Raw genomic sequence first — 23,824 nt, forward strand, 5'->3', positions numbered from 1 at the left:
CCTCTCTGGCTGATTTCTTTGTATGTCGGCAAAGATAAAAGGCATATGAGTGGGCGACTTATTTTCCCTTCAACACGAAAAGCACAAAGTCGTTTTGCTTGGTCAGGAGGTTCCGGTTTTTGATTGGTTGAATCTAGTAGTTGGCGGTGGCAACATCCATCGTAGACCATGGATTTCTCTATGCAATCCTGATTTAACTCAAGATCTACTTTTTCCTTATATTTTTATCAAGTACAGGATGTTCAAAAAGTCTCCCCAGTGAGCATTCCAGGCCCATTGCTCGCTTAGCGTTGTCACACCACGCAATAGTCGGTTATCGTTCAAAATACCTACTGCGGAGAGACTTTTTGAAAACCTATATGACAAGAGCCTTTCTCATGTATAAGTCTCTCTCTCTCTCTCTCTCTCTCTCTCTCTCTCTCTCTCTCTCTCTCTCTCTCTCTCTCTCTCATTGGTGAATTAAGTGGCAATATAACGGCAGAAGTGCATCATCTTGAAATATCTCTTTGCAAGTTCATCAGCATGGTGATTTTATGCACGTACTATTTATTATTTCGAGTCCGTCTCTTATTGTGTATTTTATTTTTCCCCCACAGGTAAGTTGAATGGGATTGAGGAAGATGTTCAGGTGAGATACAAACGTTGATAAGAAAGGTATGCCAAGTTAGAACTGACCGACTTTGAAAGCCGCAGAGGTAAGAGGCTATCGTTTCTTCTCTTACGTCTCTTGATTTTTATCAGGGTTCAATAGTTTCTTCTGGCGTCTCAGGTGTTATATCATTTGATTTCTGTATTGTACTTATTTTCTAGTCGATTGGTGTTTCATATGCTAGTAAGTGGGTACTTTGATGGAATCTGAATTTCGTATTTCTAGTCATGAAAACACACTTAAACAAAATGGAGATCATGTATCTGAGATATTAACTAAAATGACGTTCAGCGCCCTTTAAAAAGTTGCTTTATTTCATCCGCTTGTAATTTTGGTTGATATAAACAGTGTTACTATTCATGTGAGGAAAGAGTTTGGGAGAAATACCGGCTTCTGATCACGTAAGTGAAAAAACCGCCTCAGAAAGAACATAAATTTCAAATGTTTGAAGTACGTAGGAGATTCTGGCGAGGCAATTCTTGTGAATTGTAAAGGTATTTTTGGAAATTCTCTCTCTCTCTCTCTCTCTCTCTCTCTCTCTCTCTCTCTCTCTCTCTCTCTCTCTCTCTCTCTCTCTCTCTCTCTCGAGGATTTTCATATGACATCATGTGCGATTTTAAACAAAATATTATGGCACTATTTTTTCCTTCAGAGCTATTTCTTATTAGAGTATTTAGTTACCTTGGTGCGTGCATTTATGACATGAGAGATGCAACAATGCTGTGCATTAGATATTCTTCTCAAAGTACCATTGTATTCTTCAAATAATTCTGTCTAGAGAGTTCATGACAAACAAAGCGTTTCGGGTGAAGGGGGAACGTTATCAGTCTTTAAAGAAAAAAAAAAGTTTAAGGATGCGTTAAAAATAGTCACTACTGGTATTGATTTCACTGAACTTGCTAGATAGAATGCTGTGATAAACAATAGTATTTTTTTAATTTCATTGGAATAATAAGGAAGGAACAATTTAATATTTACTTGTCGATGTATGACATGACTAATAATGTTCAAATGTAAATCTTGCAAACAAGCTGTTTTCTGTAGAACAGACATTTTTATTTCGAAAGTGAAGTTTTCCTGATAGCTATTTTGTTTTCTGTTTTAAAGTAAATTCTCTTCTTAGTAAATCAAGTAGAAATATTGTTCTAAATAGATAAAGCACATCGTGAAAGAACATAGTGGGTCTCGGGAAAAGATTTACTTTCCTAGTTTCCTAATACGAAGACGTACTCAGTCTCTCCTTTTTTTTTCTTTTTTTTTTTCTTTTTTTTTTGCCTTGCTCGCTGAAATGAAGTTGTGAAGGTGAAATGAGAGCAGCAAAAAAAAAAAAAAAAAAAAAAAATATACGCTTTGCTTCCGTGTCTATCTCCTCTTTCCGAGAATAGTATGGATATAAGGAGATGAAGAACACCTTCAACATTATTTCATATAGATTGTCGTTCAGGGATCTCATTGTTATTCGCCACACTCTTCCTTCTGTGCTCATGGACTTGCTATGGTGAGCTATTTGTTTGTTAGCACTGTCAATACTTATCATTTATATTTCACAACAGATGTGAAGCACCATGTGATGGCTGAACATACGCTAGGTGTATTACAGCAAATATCCAGACATTGTTCGTCTCAAAAAGATATAAAATGACAATTCTTATGTTATGTGTACATTATTGAGCTTGCCTGGAAACAATCATTCCTTTCAGAACATACACGTAGAAGACTAGCCTTTCTAAAAGCTACGATAGGCATTTTCCATTGTAGCTATTCTTTGGGTCCTTTATTATCTGTGGTGTTAGGCAATCGCAGAAGAAATGCACAGAATCCTGAGGATATAATGATAGAAAGTAGATAAGACGAGAGCGAAATCAGTATTCTCATCAGAGGCTCGTTCGTGCAAGTTGCCCCTTCCAGTTTTAGTACCATGATGGGCTCCAAGGCTGCTCTTTTATCTCTAGCTCAAATCTGTTCTCGTCCTTTAGAGAAGTAAACGAAAAGAAGTCGTAAGAATGATATAGTTGTCCATGCTAGTTTATTACGGTAAATTTAATTTTTCTTTTGACAATTACGTAGCTCATTCGAAATCATCCCAAAACATGTAAGTAAAGTTTATAAACGCACCAATAATACATTTATTATAATATTAAAGGATCATTGTTTTTGTCGTGTTTATAGAACAGAAATGCTCGTTACAAGAAGGTCGCCCAGCTTGTACCTTGGGTGTGGTGATGATGCATTTTTTCTTAAATGTAGAATAGTAATGTGCAACAAAAGGATGCGATGATGATGCAAAAGGTCTTTGAATAGACTGCTTCCAACACACGTATCTGGTAATAATTGTGTTTTATGCGGGAAAGCAATTCGACTTTGATTAGTTAACTTCTGTGTTGTTAAAAGGTGGTTTTTTGAAGATCGAAATTTATTCCACCCTCATTCCAAGCTCGTTGCATTGTAAGTAGATTCTCTCTCTCTCTCTCTCTCTCTCTCTCTCTCTCTCTCTCTCTCTCTCTCTCTCTCTCTCTCTCTCTCTCTCTCTCTCTCTCTCTCTCTGTGTAACCTTGGCTTTTTTGGGGGGGCAATGTATTTCCTTGGTCCGTAAGCTTCAGTACAAGTTACGAGTTCACGAATGGGAAGCAAAAACGTGAACGAATGGGAGGTCGTTCTACCCAACCCTTCTGACACGCTCTAAGAAAAGGATCCTATTCAGATGGCCAACGATGTTTGAACAGAAATGCACTATGTATGTAACGTTAGTAGATAGTATGTTATATTTTTTCCTGTATGCCTATATTTGCTATATACTAGAGGCTTATCGAGATTTGTTCGAAGGCTGCTATAGCCTAAAATTAATCTTAATATTTCTCTTAATGATAATATTAATCATATCAATTCCCATGTAGTGCTCTGGTAATGCTACCCTGAATGAATAGGTCTACTTCTCTTATGGGCGTGTAGGCCTATTGTATCTGGTGATTTTTATTTGTATTATTCAGGGCTGCAATTAGCAAAATTTAACTGGCTATTGCTTGGCACTCCTTGTTTTGATGATCAGGAGCTTTGACGTTATGACACGTTCGACAGTTCATATTTGTGGTATCATATCACGATTATTTCCTACCTGGTATTAATAATGAATCCAAAAGGCCTGCAATCTAGAAGTTAACCTAATTTATTCTTCTGTTTTATTAGCTATATAACAACACCACTCTTCCTCCTTTGGACTCTTAAACGGGGCTTATACAGTCGAACGGTTCGTCGAACCTGCTTGTCAAACTGTTCGAAGAGGTGGAGTCAGCAACAAATGCTCAAGGGTTTTGAACAATGAAGCCTCGCCCACAAAAGTCAGGCGAGAACAGACTTTCTACGAACCGTTCGACAACCAAATACCCTGTCCACACTTTCGAACATCACTTTGAACACTTGTCTGTAGAACCGCGTTCGACGAACCGTTCGACCGTGTAAACCCGCCTTTTATGTTATGCTATCAAAACCGTTAATTAGGGGGTAAAAGGGTCAAATACTGTGGCCCATTTTGAACACTAAATATTGCCCCTAATATTGGACCTTTTAAGGGTTAGTCAAATTTGGCAATTTGGTGAAAAGTAATCACTGATGACTCTTTCGGGAAATGAATAGTAATAATCCAGAGATGGATGGAGACCAAGTAGTTATATCCATATCTGTTTGACTCTTCTAAGTTATTTTTGAGATGTCAGACTGTTTAGGAGAACTATGTGCTCATGCTAACATTTACGATTTCATTGTACGCGGTTTAAAATACCTTTCGTAAATAATGGGGCGTATTCTTGTAACAAGATTCAGTTAAAATATACAGAAGTTCAATAAGTGCATATCCGTGTTACCAGCACACGTTCTTAGTTTAATTGAGCTTTACCGTTGTGTCATTTTCCCATATCAAATTTTATTACACTTCACAACAACGGAGAAAGAATTTAAATCCACTTGCTATTTCCCCAGTAGCACCATTGATTATTCAATATTTCGATGCAGCCATTCCTTAATTGAAAGGAAACATGAGCTATAAAAGTAACAGCAAAAAGTTGAGTGACTGTACAAGCGAGTCCTGTCCCAACTAATTCGATTTTTTGTCCTGCAACCTTCGGAAGTTATCCTTGATCCTGACATTACTGTTGCTGCTGCATCTTCTTCGCTGTAAAATGGGAGAGGTGTGTGCTTACGTAATTGACGCCCCGTTTGAATCATCAGGAGACCACACAAAGCTCTCTCTCTCTCTCTCTCTCTCTCTCTCTCTCTCTCTCTCTCTCCTCTCTCTCTCTCTCCTCTCTCTCTCTCTCTCTCTGCTATGATATTCTTCAAATATTGTCAATAAGTGTGATTTCCATAACCGATCAAGGTGTCCAGGTGTGAGTGGACTGGACGCAATTGCTTCTGACCAGTTCGTTGCTGACGGTGTACAGGTTAGGTTTTCCATGAACCTATTTTTCTTGGATAGGGAGTATAAAAACCAGATCCAGACTACTTTGTCGGTTCTTCTTGTTTAAACAAATTAGTATCAATCACTTGTGCTAGAGACAAGATTTAATTGGGAGGCCAATTGACAATAACATTCATATCTGTTGGAACTGGTATGTGATATATATATATATATATATATATATATATATATATATATATATATATATATATATATATATATATATATATATATATATATATATATATATATATATATATATATATGTGTGTGTGTGTGTGTGCGCGTGTGTGTGTGTGTGTGTAAATATCACCACGAATGTGGGTGTGTGTGTGTGCGCGCGCGTGTGTGTGTGTGTAAATATCACCACGAATGTGGGTGTGTGTGTGTGTGTGTGTGTAATATATATGATATATATGTGTGTGTGCGCTCCCGCACATATATGAATTCTTTAAATGCTAAAGTGATTGTGGAATTTTGGAATCTATAATTTTTAGGCAACACTTCTAGTATTCTGTGTATTTTCTTATGTTCAGGGCTAGAATTTTTAGGGAAAAGATTGAATTTGTCGCTGTGCTACGTAATTTATTCAACTTTTGCCGACATCTGTTTTAGCCAATGTTAGTAGTAGAATTATATTTGGAGAAACTCTGGTACTTTGTTCTTGAAATTTGATTTGTGTAATCTACTCTCCTGTTGATATCTGAATCGTTCAATATGCATCTATGAATTTCTTGTGTACACTAAAGGATTTTAGAAAAGACACCATTTGTGTAACGTTTGCCATTAAAAAAGTCTTACATTTTTTTCAGAAATTCTCTTGATGTTGGGCGTACCATTATAGTTATAGATAATTCATGTACGTAGTTACATGAAAATTTATTTTCTACTAATTCTTTTCTGATTCACTGTCACTTTCCGCTTTTGTTTTTAGCTTATATGACTTGTAAAGGTTCTTGGAATACGAAAAATTGTATGAACCAAAATTACGTTATTAAAACTAATTATCCCTTTAACTCGATCAGCAGAAAATAGAATAATCTTTAATAACAGTGGTATTGAAACGTGCAACACCTTGTCCTCGAAGAATTTTGGCCTCGTGGAATAAATGCTTGAGTCGTAAATATCTTACTATGAAATTTGAAGAAGTTGAAAAGAAACAAAGTGGCTGCAATGCTTCGGCCTTGACTTAGCAAACAAAGGCGTTCACAAGAAGGCACCAATGAGGGAGACTGCAGCAGAAAAAAATGAAGATGGCTGCCTGAAGATGGGACACAAGTCGAGTTTTTGCTTCGACAGGATTCCCAAACGGGGTCTTAAGATCCCCGCGAGAGACCTCTACCTTCCCTGCCCCACCCCTTCTTATCACGATTTTACTCCCTGCTGAGGAACCTTCCCGGGCCCTTATTCCATCAAACAATAAACAAACTCATCCACGTCCCAAGGACACTTTTTTTCGGTTCCTCCACCCACATTCCCTATCCTCAGGCTTCGAAGTTAATTTTATTGATATGATCCCCGAGTCTAAAGCAGCAATCTGTTGTATAATAATTTTTATTTTCTATAGTTTTTCATTTGATTTTTCAGTTATTTTGAATGAGCATATTAAGAAGTATTAACAGAAAATAGAGCATTAGTGGCAACTGGCGAGTGGTACAGCATAAATCAACCACCCCCTCGCTTCTAACATAGTCTTCCATTTGAATAATACCTCAAAAATATTAGAGAAAACCAAGTTAGTCTTTATGATAATGGTGCGCGTGTTTAAGTCCGCGTCCTTATGTATTAATGCATGTGTAGTAACTTCCCACTTTATCTTTGTTATTTGCATTGAAATGTCAAAATCTAGAATTATACCCATCTTTTAGCGTTACATTAGATAATGAGAATTGACATGACTTAGTTTTCAGATATTGGTATAATGGTCATTAGAAAATTATCACTAAAATTATTGATATAGTTTGTTTATATTAGACTTTATTATAATTAATATTGTCCATAAATGCTTTGTACATTTATAGAGTTATGATCGCCAGCCATGGCAATAATTTCAATGTCTGTTGGATGTAATTACAAAGCAGTTATTTAGATATGATTCAAATCTTTGCTGCTATGATTAGAATATTTAACTAAACTAGCGTTGGCGTAATTTCTGTCTATTCTGTGCTTATACTGCACTGTATACAAATCATAATACTGTATTAAAGAGAGTTCCTGGTATATATTTTCCCAATAAGTTAGCTTCGTTCAAAGCACTCAGTTTAAAAGACTATTGAATAGAAATTATTTGTAACTGGTAAATTCATCGTCTGTAATAAAGATATTCATCATTCTAATTCGTGATTAGATCTCATCTTTTCGCTATTGTGGAGTAATACTTCTTTTGAAATTAAACTTCTTGATTTAGAGTGCAGAATTCTAGTTATATTAGAAAACCGTAAATTTTTGCTTTGGTGAATCATTTTGTAATATTTATTTATTGGAAATTCTAAACGAGTTGGCTACAAATTCATTGCTTCTTTAACTAAAACGATTTATTTCGGGAAACGCGTCAGACTATACATTAGTATATCCTTTAAGTGCAAGAAATAATCGTTTTCTTTGAATGTAGATAACAGAAAACGTTTGTACCATTTATGAATGGGGGACTACCCAGAAAAGGATCATTATTTTGAATACTCATATTTAATGACATATGTTTAATAGTTATAAAGCTAGAAGCAACAGGCATAGTAATTTACATGCTAATGACATTGGAGATTAAAAACAAAATAAAATTCTATGCACATTTCCGTTAAACCGAAGACGACGACTGTAGTGTAAAGGAAGCACCTCATCAGTTTAATCAAATAAGGTTCATATTTTCTGACAATATACTATATTTACATGGCAAAATATATTTCATTTAAGAGTATGAGGACGAGACAACGGTATCTATTATAGGTTACTTGCTGGCCACATTTATTTGAGTTATTTATAGTGTAAAGTTGTAGGCAATAGATTCTGCAAAGAGCCCTTATCTGATTAGAAGAGCAAGACTGTTTAAGAATAAAAGTTAAGTCGCAACTGTTAGCAGCGTTTTACGATTAGGCAAAATGGTACATTTGGAATCGATGACAGGTGAATTTTTGATTAATATTTACTGTCGTAGTCTATTTTCACTTTGAATTATGATGAACAATGAGGTAGATTTCTTCTAGAATTATAATGAATAACGAGGGGTTTCTCTCTCTCTCTCTCTCTCTCTCTCTCTCTCTCTCTATATATATATATATATATATATATATATATATATATATATATATATACATGTATATATATATATATATGTATATATATATATATATGTATATATATATATATGTATATATATATATGTATATATATATATGTATATATATGTATGTATATATATGGATGTATATATATAAATGTATATATATGTATATATATATGTATATATATATATATGTATGTATATGTATATATATATATATATATACATATGTATGTATATGTATATGTATATATATATATATATATATATACATATACATACATATACATACATATATATACATTTATATATACATATATATACATACATATATATACATATATATATATACATATATATATATATATATATACATATATATATATATATTAGCACGCTCCGGGGAGCTGGAGTAATCATACCTGGCGAGAGGGGTTACTCTGAGAGGTACACCCAGAAACCACACTTATAAACCCCATTCTCCACAAATTTCCGAACCACCAGGTTATAGTTAAGAAATAGGGAAGGTGTGGAATGGTTGAATTTGTGCGCTCGCGCGCATATCTAGCTAAATATTAAGAGGTCATTTTTGATGGCTCCGGTAGGAACTAGTTCCTACATAAATGACTTTCCAAATTACCATATCACACCGACTCAAGTTGACCACGATTTTCTGCTTCTAATCAGTTACACTTAGCTCTAAATACTTGAACTAATGAACTACTTTCCTCTCTAGATATGGTAAGCAGCTCTTCTAAGAGGACACTCCGAAATCCAACCATTGTTCTCTAGTCTTGATTAGTGCCATACCATCTATACCATGACCTTTCACTATCTTGGGTTAGAGGTCTCTTGCCTGAGGGTATACTCGGGCATACTATTCTATGTTTCCTTATTTCCTCTCCTCACTGGGCTATTTTTTTTTTTTTTTTTTTTTTTTTTTTTTAGATCTTGGGCTTATAGCATCTTGCTTTTCCAACTATAGTTGTAGTTTAGTAAATAATTATAACTTTTTATTCTTTTACCTTTCACGTTACCACATATTGCTACACCTTGGTTTCCATTTATCTATATGACTTTAAACAAACATTTACATTTTACAACTTTTTCCTCTTTGACATTTTCTACAGTTTAACTTTGCACATCTATCATCTGCAAACAACATCCATTTCACACATTTTCCTTTAATTTTCCGCTTCTATGCTGAGACAGATACTGAAAAGCTTCAGAAACAGCACACAAACTTATTGTACAACCGGTTTCTTGTTAAATCAGTCACGCTTATTGCTTACGACCTAATCTAAGTTTCTCATTATTTTCATGATATAAGTATATATATTCACTTGAAGAAAAAATTACAAACGCCATACATCCGTTATATCCTTTAGGTCTGATCTCTAAAAAGTAAGGTATTTTTTTTTTCCTTATGCCTCTCAAATAATTCTCATAAATGGTTACTCAAACACATGACTTTTCCCTATTAGTCAAATAGTGTCGTATTTTCTCAAAGCCCTACAATAAGCATACACCCATAATACCTCCTAAAGTGTGTATTAAGTCTCAATTCAACTTAACATAAACGATCAAGGTCTTGTATGTATATATGTATGTAAGTTTGTGCGTATGTACACATTGGTGTTACTTTATTATTTAGAAGTCGAAGTTTCTAGGAAACTCGAGTGACCTTTATCCCAGCAAATGCTGGATCGTAAAGTTCCATCCGGGTGAAGTTTTTCCCACCCAGAGAAGCTGCGGGTGTTCCCCTCTGAATGTCGGGTTGAGGAAGAGGCGGGCGGGATCACTCATTTTATTTCCTTGTTTCCACACGGGAATAGAAGGGCAAAGATCTTAAGCATGTCGGTAAATGCAGCTCATTGAGCTGTTTAATATAAATTTGTTCTGGATCGGTCAGTCTATTGTCTTTCAAAGTTTGGATTATTTTTATCACTGAACACATAAAAATAGTAAATATTGCTAACGGATGTTCAATTTTAACCTTTATTACGTCAGTCTTTATTGATATGTATCTTGTAATAGCAGAGCTGCCATTTTTTATGAATTATTCTTTCTTTACAGAGAGCCCTCCAGGGGCTCCCGTGGGACTGGCCCTGGTCATTGTTATGGTATCTGTTGCTGTAGCCATTGCAATCATAGCTTTATTAATAAAGTAAGTAATTATCTTTTATTTCTTTGTTACTGCGGTTTTGGTTTGTTGGTAAAAGTAAATGAGTTATCAATTGTATGTATATTGAATGTTCCGTAAGTGTCGAGTTTGACTCATTGGGCTGGTTAATCTCCCCATTAGATAATAATAATGTAGAATGTTATGTTGAAATGTTGTTTTGTGGCTTATTTGTGCCATTAGGTCCTTCTATGGTTGTAATTTTTGAACTTATTATCCTATAAACTAAATAAAAGGAATTCATTTCCTAAATACAAGCTCCTCTACTTATACATAGACGCCCCATTGTTTAAGGCAATTTGTAGATATTTACTGGCTAGAATCGTGACTGGTCTTGACTTTTTCTCCTATTTTAAAGTAAAAAAAATAATGAACTACGCAGAAGTGTCCTAACGGACCGGAAGTGAAAGTTTCATTGAATGAAAATATGAACATCGAGACTTAATGGGAATTTGACGTCATCCAGATTTTTTCTTTTTTAAAGTTTGGTCATTAAATTGTGCAATACTCTTTCAGTTTCTATTCTGGAAAAAGGAACTGATCTAATCTCTCTCTCTCTCTCTCTCTCTCTCTCTCTCTCTCTCTCTCTCTCTCTCCAGGTATAAGTGCAAATGTAGAGCATACAAAGTCTCTCCCAGCCCACCTACCTGACTACTAATAACCCCATATGTTTTGTCTCTTGCAATATTTGCACACTAACCTTTGAAAAATTGGAGTTTTCTTGTTGTACACGATTTAATAGTTAATAACAAACTTTTCATGGTAGTAATTTGCTGAAAATTGCTTATTTTGTTAATTCCGACATTTTTATTATACAGTTGGATGAAAAGAATAATGATAAGGCTAAAGATATAATTGTAATAATGTTGAAAGTAGAAATGCATAGTGCAATGATAATAGAGATAACAAACTTTTAGAAAATTATACCACAAGTGAACCTACTGTAGAGCGTCAGGGAAAAGAGGCCAGTGGTGCGGCTGAATTTGCCAGGTTGTGGTTAAACTCTATCAGGCTTAATCATTTTGCCCAGATAAAGAGTACCTGTTGAGTCATGATAATTATTCAAGTTTTTCTTGTTTTTTTTTTTATTATTATAACTTTACTGTCACCGTAGTAATTTGTGTTTTGGGAGACCCTTTTTTTCTGTTCTGTATTGGATATTTTGATCTAAATAGAAATGTTGGTTATCTCTCTCTCTCTCTCTCTCTCTCTCTCTCTCTCTCTCTCTCTCTCTCTCTCTCTCTCTCTACTTGTGATAGTGTGCAAAGGTCAAGTAAAAAAAGACGTTTTGACAAATTAACCTAATTTCAAAGAAGGTATGAGATAGCTTTATTATTATACATCGAGTAATTTTTCATAAGATATGCTGTTGAAGGGTTAATTTAAAAAGAATATTGTTGTCCTTAATTTTCAAGTATTTTCAGGAATATCCAGAAAAAAAAACCCGGTTAGCCTTAAAAGTGGCAATTTTGATTGTTCAGCGCGAGAAGGGACAATTATTAAAGTTGCTGCTACTTTCCTTGAACAAGTTTTTATTCACGAGTTCGTAATCCTTATCGGAAGTGACATTGACCCTTTGCAATTTTCCTGTTTCCTTTCCCATGCCTGAGGTCACTTCATTCCCAGCATGTTGTTTCTGCAACGCGCTAGTAACTGACCTAGTATTCTTCGTTATCACAAGTGAAAAGATTTACTGTCTACATACTTATTCAGGAATTTTTTTTTTTTTTTTTTTTTTTGCAACCTTGATTTCAAATTACCCGTAACATTTATCTTTCTTGCCTGTTTACTATCCTTGTACTTGTTTGAGAGATGATTATGTGTCGAGAACTAGTCTTGTTTACCCTACCCCCACCCCCACCCCCACCCCAACCCCGATGACCCATTTTCCCAACAGCTTGTACCCTTTTGAATCATAAGCGTCTAAAGGGTAAAGTATCAACATCATCGTCGGGAAGGGAGAAAGGAAATCCTCTTTTTGTGCCTTGCCTAGCAAAGGACAACACCTTTCAAAAACCAGGCGTGTGCTCATTGTAATTTTATTCTTTTTTTTTGTTTTCTTCCTTCCATTCCGATCGCACGTAGGTGCTTCGTACTGAGAGATCTATTCGTGTTTGGTTTCATTGTTTTGGTTATGCTGACCCTTTGGATTTTATGATAACCCTGCTTTACTTGTTGATTGCGTTTATTGTTATTTCTATTACAAGCTCAGCTACAACCCTATACTCGTGCAAAAGTTATTTGGCCGTTGGACCAGGGTGTTTTTCAGAATACTTTGTGGAAGATTCCTCTTCTTTCGATCACTTTCCTTTACAACTCTTAAAAGAAGAACACATGAAATTAAGCTGGATTAAACACCGGGTGGGGAAGGATTAGTTTTGCTTTAAGACCTTGGGGGTCGCGGTTAAAGGTTGAGTTCTTATAAAGCAGCCTACAACCGTTTGCTTATTTTCATTTCCTATTCTATTTATTCCTTCCTATATATGTATTGTTTGTATATATTTTATATTGGTGGTAAGTGAAGATGTTTATAGTTGGAAAAGCAAGATGCTATAAACCAAAGGGCTCCAGCAGGGGAATATAACCCAGCAAGGAAAGGTAACTAGGAAATAGAGGGGCTACAAGAGAAGTAATAAACAATCAAAATAACATATTTTTTTAACATTAACAACATTATAATACATCTTCCATGAGTAGGCCTAAACTACAAAAACCTAAAAAATAGGAAGATCAGTAACAACATTAGTTAGATCTTTATTATATAAACAGTAATTACTTGAAAAAAAAACAAGAAGAGAAATAAGATACAACAGCACGCCCAATGTAGCCTTTCGTTTCAGCAGTTCACTTTCCCCTTCACAGCATAATGGAGTCAATGATGAATATAAGTAAATGACAGTGTTGATTATCCCTGTTAGTGAAATGTAAATTATATGAAGTCCATGCATATGTGAATAGCATTAGCATCGAATTGAAGAACATAACAGTAATGTACTGTTATTATTAAACAATTTCTCAATGCTGTAAGAATATTTTTTATATACATTATAACACAAATTTGCATATTTATGAAAATTTTTAGTAGTTTAAAAGTTTTTGAAATACGTGAATTATATCAAATTTAAATTAAAATGTAAAAAATGGTTTTGTGAGATGTGTGGGAACGGGCAAAGTCTAAAGATTTTGGGAACGGAGTACGTTTCAACAACCGAAGTGTAGTTAGTTACAAAAGTGTGCTTCCTTCCCTAGCACCCGTATGGCCAATCTGAACGATTTTCCCAATTTTATTTGGACATAATTTCAAATTTCCCTGTCGATTATATGATTATTTATTCTTCCAAAAATAAAACAATCTGCAATACAAGATTCTTGGTAACCCTTTTATCCACTGATCATTATTTCCCCCCGTTATCCACCCACCGTTTCCCCAACACAGGTGGATGATACCATTGTAGGTGGTCTCAGGCGAAACCAAGATGATCGTCAAGTTAGTTTGTGGGTTCAGGGTCAGTAGTACATTGGTTAAGCTGGCGTCACTGGTGCTCTTTTTTCAGTGTTATTTGGGTGGTTTTTAAGTTCAATTTTAGCAATCGTCTTGGATTTTAATACGTTGAATGTTCCGATTTGTAACGTGTTTAAGAGCATCTTTCAGTCACACAAGTGAAAATCGTATATTTTCATTTTTTGCTATGGTATTTGGCCTTCGAGGAAGCTCTTCAGACAGGTAAGCATGCTATAGAACGAAGTATATATTTACCATTGATTATTAGTGATATCCTCATTTTTATCCGTGATGTGGACCACTGTTAATATACAACACAACAGATTTAGTATATCTGGAGTAAATCACGAGCTAATTGACTTATTGGTATTATTAGTATGTGTTTTATTGTGGCTGTATACCGATGGTGGTGTACCCATAGGTAGTTATGGTAGTTTGTATGCAAAAGTTAAATCTTGGTGTCATGCCAGCTTGAACGCTAATAACTATAAAAATGTGTAAATCGCTTTTCAACCCCATATAACTGCAATGGATAAAAGTTTATTAAAGCGAATAGTTAATTTATACGAAATTCACTTTAAGATTTCAAACATGGTTTAGACCACTCTGGACTTGGAAGAATTTTAAATACATTCGTAAACTGGCCATTCTTATTCTATAGAGGTTTACGAGAATAAAAGAAGCCGCTTGTAAGTATATATATATATATATATATATATATATATATATATATATATATATATATATATATATATATATATATATATATCAGAATAACGAAGTTATATTTTCACAACTGTTACAGGTCATGTCCTTGTTTTTATTATCGTTTTAGAATTGCCAACTACAGTATAGTTCAAGTAATGGTAGTCACCCATGGTTTTTTGGTCCATCCTTTGTCCGGTTATTATTATTATTATTATTACTAGCCAAGCTACAACCCTAGTTGGAAAAGCAAGATGCTATAAGCCCAAGGGCTCCAACAGGGAAAAATAGCCCAGTGAGGAAAGGAAATAAATAAATGATAAGAATAAATTATAAATATATCATTCTAAAAACAGTAACAGCGTCAAAAGACATGTCCTTTATAAACTATTAACAACGTCAAAAATAGATATGTCGTATATAAACAATAAAAACTCATGTCAGCCTGGTCAACATAAAAACATTTGCTCCAACTTCGAACTTCTGAAGTTATACAGATTCAACTACCCGATTAGGAAGATCATTCCACAACTTGGTAACAGCTGGAATAAAACTAAAAGAATCTGTGTAGTATGGAGCCTCATGATGGAGATGGCCTGGCTATTAGAATTAACTGCCTGCCTAGTATTACGAACAGGATAGAATTGTCCAGGGAGATCTGAATGTAAGGGATGGTCAGAGTTATGAAAAATCTTATGCAACATGCATACTGAATTAATTGAACGACGGTGCCAAAGATTAATATCTAGATCAGGAATAAGAAATTTAATAGACCGTAAGTTTCTGTCCAACAAATTAAGATGAGAATCAGCAGCTGAACACCAGATAGGAGAACAATACTCAAAACAAGGTAGAATGAAAGAATTAAAACACTTCTTCAGAATAGATTGATCACCGAATATCTTGTAAGACTTTCTCAATAAGCCAATTTTTTGTGCAATTGAAGAAGACACAGACCTAATGTGTTTCTCAAAAGTAAATTTGCTGTCGAGAATTACACCTAAAATTTTAAGTCATACAAATTTAAAGAAACATTATCAATACTGAGATCCGGATGTTGAGGAGCCACCGTCCCTGGCCTACTTACAATCATACTGTGAGTTTTGTTAGGATTCAACTTCATACGCCATGATTTGCACCATGCACTAATTTTAGCTAAATCTCCTATTAAGGGATTCACCAACCCCAGATCTACATTCAGGGGATGGAATTGATGCAAAGAGTAGCATCATCTGCATATGCAACAACCTTGTTTTCTAGGCCAAACCACATGTCATGTGTATATAGTATGAAAAGTAATGGGCCAAGAACACTACCCTGTGGAACACCAGATATCACATTCCTATACTCACTATGGTGCCCATCAACAACAACTCTTTGAGATCTATTACTTAAAAAATCAGCAATAATGCTAAGAGATGACCCACCCACTCCCAACTGTTTCAGTTTGAAAACAAGGGCCTCATGATTAATACGGTCAAAGGCAGCACTAAAATCAAGGCCAATCATACGAACATCCTGACCACAATCAAAGGATTTCAGTACAGCATTGGAGATTGTAAGAAGGGCATCACATGCTCCAAGGCCTTTACGAAAACCAAATTGCAAAGTAGGGAGTAGATGATTACCTTCAGCAAACCTATTAAGACGTTTTGCTAGAAGACGTTCAAAAACTTTAGATATGGGAGTTATGGAAATTAGGCGGTAATCAGTGGGACTTGAGCTACCACAAACACATTTACAAAGAGGAATAACATTACCAGTACCAGTAGAATTTAGAATTCATTGACACCAGAGATTCGTAACCCCTTGAAACAGTTTCTTTTCCGAATCTTGCTAAATTCAACTTTATCGCAAACGGGGAGAGAGAGAGAGAGAGAGAGAGAGAGAGAGAGAGAGAGAGAGAGAGAGAGAGAGAGAGAGAGAGAGAGCGAGCTGTCTGTTGATACTTTTTGTCTTTACACTTTGTATCTTGGTACGTTACTCACAAACATGAAATATAATATATATTTCCTAAATAGATGAATAAATAAAAAACTATTTTTGCTTACCATCAAAAGATAAGTTTTAAAAGATAAAACGTATAATGCCAATTCTATACAGCAGTATTTACTTTATCCATTAATACAAAATGATGTAAAATATATGCAAATAACCATATATAGGAAGGGATAAATAGAATAGGGAATGAAGATAAGTAAACCGTTGTAGGTTACTTATAAAGAACACAACCTTTAACTGCGGCCCCCAAGGTCTTAAAAGCAAAACTAATCCATCCCCACCCCGTGTTTAATCCAGTTTAATTTCAGGTGTTTTTGTTTTGAGAGATGTAAAGGAAAGTGGTGGAAAGAAGAGGAATCCTCCACTAAGTATCCTGAAAAACACCCTGGTCCAACGGCCAAATAACTTTTGCTCGGGTATAGATTTTCGGTAGAATCGCTTGGTACCTTGAAAATGTGGTTATTTTTGTAAAATCACACTTAAGAATTTTTTATCAGTGGAGGATAAGCCTTGCACGTTACTCTCGCTGGTAATAGTTTACAACACCACGCTCTCCATTTACTCCAAAATAATGCAATCCTGCAGTTTTCATCTTCTTGCACAGTAATTAGGTGGTTATTTAAATTCTGGGAAAGCAATAATTAGCAAGATGTGTTGAGGAAGGGGGAAGGGGTTATAAAAAGAAAATAACTGTTTCCTCACTAAACTACTCGGAACTGACATGTCAACACAGTCAACCAAACAGAATTCGTGATGCCAGCGTACATAAACAGAAGTCCGTGATGCCAGCGTACATTTGATATACTGTATATTCAAAATATGCTTAGTTAAAAATGGATTAATTACTCAGTGTCCATAATTTATGCAATTTACAAAGTGACACTTTTGAGTAATCACTCAATTTTTGATTAAGTATATTTTGAATATACAGTATATAAAATGTACGCTGGCATCACGAATCCTGTTTCGTTGACTTTGTTGACATATCAGTTCCAAGTCGTTTGGTGAGGAAACCGAGCTATTTTCTTTTTATAACGCTTTCCCCCTTCCTCAACACATCTTGCTAATTATTGCTTTCCCAGAATTTAAATAACCATTTAATTACTGTACAAGAAGATGAGAACTGCAGGATTGCATTATTTTGGAGTAAATGGAGAGCGTGGTGTTGTAAACAATTACCCTCTCGTTGACTGGCCATTACCTTTAAACATTATATTTGCTCAAATCCTCTCCCTCTCTAACTCCGAACCTTCTCCTGGTGATGATCTGATTTTTATAGGATATTGTTGGTTAAAGGTAGCTTACGATACGTGGATTGTGGATCATGACGCAAAAAATGTAGTTATATTAATTTTTATATCGTCTTTGGGCATTCGCTCGTTTTTCCTGCTCCTCTTAAATTGTTAAAGTCGGGGAAAGTTACATTGTTACGCATTACCCTAAACGATTATAGTTTAAAGTCATAAACTTTAGCAAAGGAAATGGAGATATAAATAAAAAAAATTGGGGCAGTGTTGATAATTGCATTCCTTTTGCATGTGTTCTGCTGTTACATAAAAAAAAATGAAAGATAAGGTGGATTGCATAGAGCTACCACTGTTTCGGGTAACCACATTCACAAATGAATATTCGGGAATCAGTCTTATCTTATTGACCAACAAATTTATCTTAGGTTGTTTCATTGTCTAGTATTTTTTTTAATATCGAGTTAGTGATGCAGTGAAAGTGTTAGTTGTGATCCATTCAAACACCAATCTCTCGTTTGTGCTTTACAACGAAAACTGACTGAAAAATGGTTTTGAGTTTCGGTGCCAACATGTTCATGGTGGATTGGGGCAAGTGCCGGGAGAAACCCAACTCTGAAGAATACTTTAGACTTGGGAGTAAAACAGATTTTCCTAAAAATAAGACAAAAGTGACATTTCTGGAAAACCTCATCCCGTGCAGGTAAAGTATTTTCCATTCAAACAGTGGCCCTTCGACCTTCAGCTACACCCAGGTTTAGCCTTCTATTTCAAGTGAAGTATGGCAACAACACCTTATTGAATGGTCTCTCCTGCTCATGTGTAGGGACAGATGAGCCAAATTCCATACACCATTCATTGCAAGTGTTCAGTTAGTTACATATGTTGTTACTTTCGCCAAACTAACATTTAACTGTTTGCGTTCGTTTATGCTTTGTATATTGCCATGGTCATCAGTCGTTTATCAGTTCTTGAACCAAAATGGCTGTCTTTCAGTTACTTACTTTTACTTTTTACTTTTAGAGGTTTATTTCTCGCCCTCCATCAAACACTAAAGGTCTGTTCAGGCGGGCCTTGGTGTATGAAAAAATAATTCCTTTCCAGTTAATATTTTGCTCTGTATCGTTATCAGTTATTTCGCTAGCATTTGTATTCAGGCTTAATAGTTTTCAGGTCACTATTATAACACTTTCTAAAAAGATAAGTCTTCAGGTTTTTCTTGAAGGGAGCCACATTTGTGCTATTCTTGACATCGAGTGGAAGGTCGTTAAAGAGTCTCGGTGCAGCATAACTGAACGTTCTTCCTCCTATTGCATGATTCACACTAATTTCGAATAGTCTATGTGGGTCATCTGCATGTCTAACTCTTACAGTGGCGCTGGTAGCTTCAGGGTAGGGGATCAAGCAATCACGAAGATATTTAGGCTTATCACCTGTAAGTGCTTTGTGAGTCAACAAGCAAATTTTAAATTCAATCCTAGCCTTAACAGGTAACCAATGTAGATCGATCAGTGTAGGAGTTATTCTCTCCCGAAATTTAATGCCTTTTATCAGTCTAGCCGCCCGGTTTTGCACATTTTGAAGCTTCCTTAGTAGTGTATTGGGCAATTTGTAGTACAGAGAATTGCAATAATCAAGCCTTGATATTACATGACTCACCACTAAAATTTTTGTACTGCCCTCTGTTAAATATTTTCTAATAAATGCTATGTTTCTCAGGTGATAGTTACACACTTTCACTGTGTTCACAATTTGGTCCTTCATTGACAAATTACAGTCTATCAGTACACCCAAATTTTTCACAACAGGCACAATCCCAACATCAGCATCACCAATTTTTATACTTTGAATTAACTGGTAATTCTTCAAAGCCACCCTTGTGCCGAAAAACATACATTCTGTTTTATCATCATTTAATTTGAGCTTTTTCCTCTGCATCCATGTTTTTATTTCAGTCATTATCTCATCAATTTTCTTCCCTGTATCTTGTGTTGTTGAAATTGAGAGGTAAAACTGAGTATCATCTGCATATAGTTTAAAACCCACTTTTTGTTTTTTCAAGATGTGTGATAGCTCGATAGTATATATGTTAAACAAGATAGGGCCCAGGACACTACCCTGTGGTACACCCTTCATAAGTATTCTCTCATTGGATCGGTTTCCAGAAACTTCTACAATAGTCTTCCTGTTCACTAAGTAACTTCGCAAAAATTTCAGTGCTTCCCGAGTCACTCCAATAGACTTCAAGTCGTCAAGTAAGTAATCGTGCACAACAGTGTCAAAAGCAGCACTAAGATCTAACATAATTAAAATTCCACACTTTCCCCCATCAAGAAGACCTATCATATCATTCATTATTGAGCACAAAGTAGTTTCTGTAGAATGATTAGCTCTGTAGGCCGATTGATTTTCCGGGAATACCTCTAACTCGTCAATATGCGCCCACAATTGCTCACTTATGACTTTTTCAATAAGCTTTGACATGTAGGATAAATTTGAAATGGGCCTATATGAATTTAGCTCGTTTACATCACCTTTCCCTTTGTAAATTGGTTTGATCAACGCAGTTTTTTTCACAGCTAGGAAAACAGGATTGCGATATACTTAGGTTAATTATGTTCAGGTAAATATTATATACGACTTGTTTGTTTGGAGCTTCACTTATTGAACTGTTTGGGAAAGGGTCGTTTCCACAATATGTATTCTTCATCTCTCTCATAACCTTTAACAAGTCGCACATATTTATCTCCCTAAATTTTATTAACTTCTTTCCCTCCTTCACTGGCATAGCTGACTGTCCCTCCAAGTGATTTTGGGGGAAGCCTCTATAGATTTTATCAATTTTTTCACTAAAGAATATAGCAAAACTCTCTGCACAAACATTGTCAGGCAAGACATATTTTTTCTTTAATCCCATTAAATCATCAAGGTTTTTATGAAAGTCCTTCATGTTATTAGTTTTTTTACATTCGCCGTTGTAGAATTTTCTTTTTGTTTTTTCTAACAGGATGTTATAGTCATTTCTGGCCTTATTATATAGATTTCTGGCTTGTAAGGATTTGGCTCTTTTCCATCTACCTTCCATCTTACGTCTGTGTCTTTTTGCCTTTAATAGTTCACTATTATACCATCTAACATTTTCGCGTACCACTATTTGTTTGTTCTTTATGGGACACATGGTATCGTACATTTTTCCAAAATTGTCGTTGTATTTCTTGGTATAGCACCCAACACATTCTATGTCTACCATATGTTCACATTGTGTGTTCACACAAGACATTTGCGCTACACTAGCTTCAATAAAATTCTCGGCATCAAAATTTTCCCGTTCCCTATATGTGATCCATTTTTTCAATACTCTGGTGCAATTTATATTAACATTAAAGGTGATGAGTTTGTGTTTTTGAGATCTCAAAGTCTGGTTCCACTTCAAGGTTTTTTATTAGGTCTGAGTCTTTTCCACATATGACCAAGTCGAGTGTATGACCACCTACTGACGTTGATACCAAAACACTGTTTATTAAATTAAACATCTCAAATACTTCCTTGAGTTCTTTAGCCTTATCATTTTCATCATCTACCCAACAGTTGAAGTCTCCACCAATTAATGTATTTTTAATATCGTCCACCACACCCACAAGAATACTAAATTCTTCAATGAATTTAGTCATATTACTCGCTGGTGGTCTATATAATGATATTATATTCAATACCTTATTGTTTCTTGTCAGTTTTAAACAGATATATTCAAACGTTTCAAATACCATTTCATTCATGATAGAAACCCTAGAGAAAGTTTTCGACACAAAGACACCCACTCCTCCTCCAGTTTTGTCCTTTCTTGGTACGTGATAGAAATCATGAGTACACGGCGTCATCTCCTGAATCTTTGAGTTATCACTAATATTTCCCTGCAACCAAGTTTCCGTTAATAAGCATAAATCTAATTCCATTTCGTTAATAAGATTTCTAATCTCTAAGGTTTTATTCCCCACCGATTGAATTGTAATATTTCACCGGTTATATGTTGTACTTAGCAGGTCTGGACTGTCGCTAGAATTATTCACAATATTGGATTTTTCAGGTTTTCAAAAATTAAGAAGTGGCCAGTAATTATTTGGAATTTGACACCGTACGGTTGACTAAATTTTAATTTTGAGGGAATATGCTTTAAAGGTTTTGACCATAACATTTCAAGTCGTAGTTCTTTTAAGTTTCATAACTAGTATTGCGTAAAACATTATTTTCTAAAAATATTATTTAGTTTCCCCAGTTTATTCAAGGTTGTGATATGCGCTGACATGAACTGGAAAATACTGGAATGATTCACTATTGTAGCTTTCATAAAGGAATGTCCAATACTAAATACTTTCGTTTGAAAACAACCGGATGAGAGTAAAACAATCGTTATGAAGTGAATGTTAAAAACACAAGTAATGAAGATTATGGCGAAAAAATGTCAGATGAATGTTGGGCTTTCAATTGAAAACTTAGAAAATTGGCCACACAAAGAAAGGTTCAAATTTTCATGTTATGTCATTGGTAGTTCATATCAGATTTGAATTTAATTTCTTTAAATTTGAATAAGTTATATGGAAAATGGTTGTTTCGGACCTACCTAACACTTCTTTTTGGATAATTGTATATTATATTTCTACATCTTCACCGTTCCTGTAGTAAATCTTCAATCATATAAAAGTTGACCGATGAACGGTTTGTAAATTTAAGTACCGGGAGCGGCGTGTATGTAGAATATTTAATGTTTCATGCTTTGGTCATGGCTCTCTCTCTCTCTCTCTCTCTCTCTCTCTCTCTCTCTCTCTCTCTCTCTCTCTCTCTCTCTCTCTCTCTCTCTCTCTCTCTCTCAGAAAACTGGTATGAAAGCTTTTTCCTAGAAATTCTTTTGAACTCTCCTCCCCTTTCTCTTCCAAGTTGTGATCTGATGACCTTATCTGTAATTGTCCGCGGGTGAATGTAAGTGCGTTGCAAGCTGATGGCTTTGTAAGGTATGAAAAAAAAAAAAAGAAAAAAAAAAGAAACAACTTGAAATTATTCGGAACAAAGAAATATTCCATCAGCTATCAGATCGCAAATTGTAACACGGCATCGTCGTATAAGCCAGACGTATAGTTAACCCTTTCAACAAGATATCAAACATAGGAATTCTATTAATGCTTTGCCTTGATATTGAATGACAAACCACCTTGACCCCCAAAGGAGGGTGGGTCTTGTCGGGTGGTCTCGTTCGTAAAACCTAGACAGGGGCTAGTTTGGGAAGGCCATTGGCTAGAGGGCTTAACAGGATATACATGGCATGCTTGATGAAGGTGGTTAGGGGTTGGGGAGAGGGCAAGCGACTGGCTTCTGAGGTCAACACTGGGGGGAAAGACAAAGCAAAGTAAGCTCTTGTCGACGCTGTCCGAACGGATTCGTGGTCAGTATCCCTCAAGGCATCTGATCGGTGTTGACGTTCTCAGACAGAACGTCCTTGCAGTGTTAGTGAATTAGGTTCTCTAGGTTTGCGGCTGTTACTCACTGTACAACATTGTGATCTTCTTGTTTATAAGATTAAAGGACATGACAGGGACTATTTAATTTATTTATTTATTTTCTATTTTTTTTTGCAGTTATAGAAATTGAGATTAGTGTTTTGACCCATGTTTGCATTTTATACAGGGTTTAAAGAAACGTAGGATTTTTTTTTTTACATTAGTCTTTGTGATTTTATATTTAAACACGAATAAGATTTGTCTGAAAGGGTAGAGAGAGGTTCCATGTTAATTCTACAAACTTCTACCTCCCTATTTGATAATC

General features: G+C 35.2%; 1 protein-coding gene across 8 annotated transcripts in view; it reads left to right on the forward strand.

Annotated features, from left to right (window-relative positions):
* The window catches only part of LOC137634167 (uncharacterized), a 327,902-nt gene that overhangs the window by 266,587 nt on the left and 37,491 nt on the right, over positions 1-23,824 (forward strand). For 3 of the 8 annotated variants that reach the window (XM_068366426.1, XM_068366427.1, XM_068366428.1), the window contains one exon: positions 10,453-10,543. In XM_068366426.1, coding sequence (XP_068222527.1) covers positions 10,453-10,543 — 91 coding nt within the window. Of the gene's footprint in view, positions 1-10,452; positions 10,544-14,026; positions 14,283-23,424; positions 23,528-23,824 lie in introns of those variants that run through there. The other 5 variants (XR_011042466.1, XR_011042469.1, XR_011042464.1 and 2 more) reach the window with 5 other exon arrangements.

The sequence above is a fragment of the Palaemon carinicauda genome, chromosome 44 (genome assembly GCF_036898095.1).
Source record: "Palaemon carinicauda isolate YSFRI2023 chromosome 44, ASM3689809v2, whole genome shotgun sequence".
NCBI classification, from domain to species: Eukaryota; Metazoa; Arthropoda; class Malacostraca; order Decapoda; family Palaemonidae; genus Palaemon; species Palaemon carinicauda.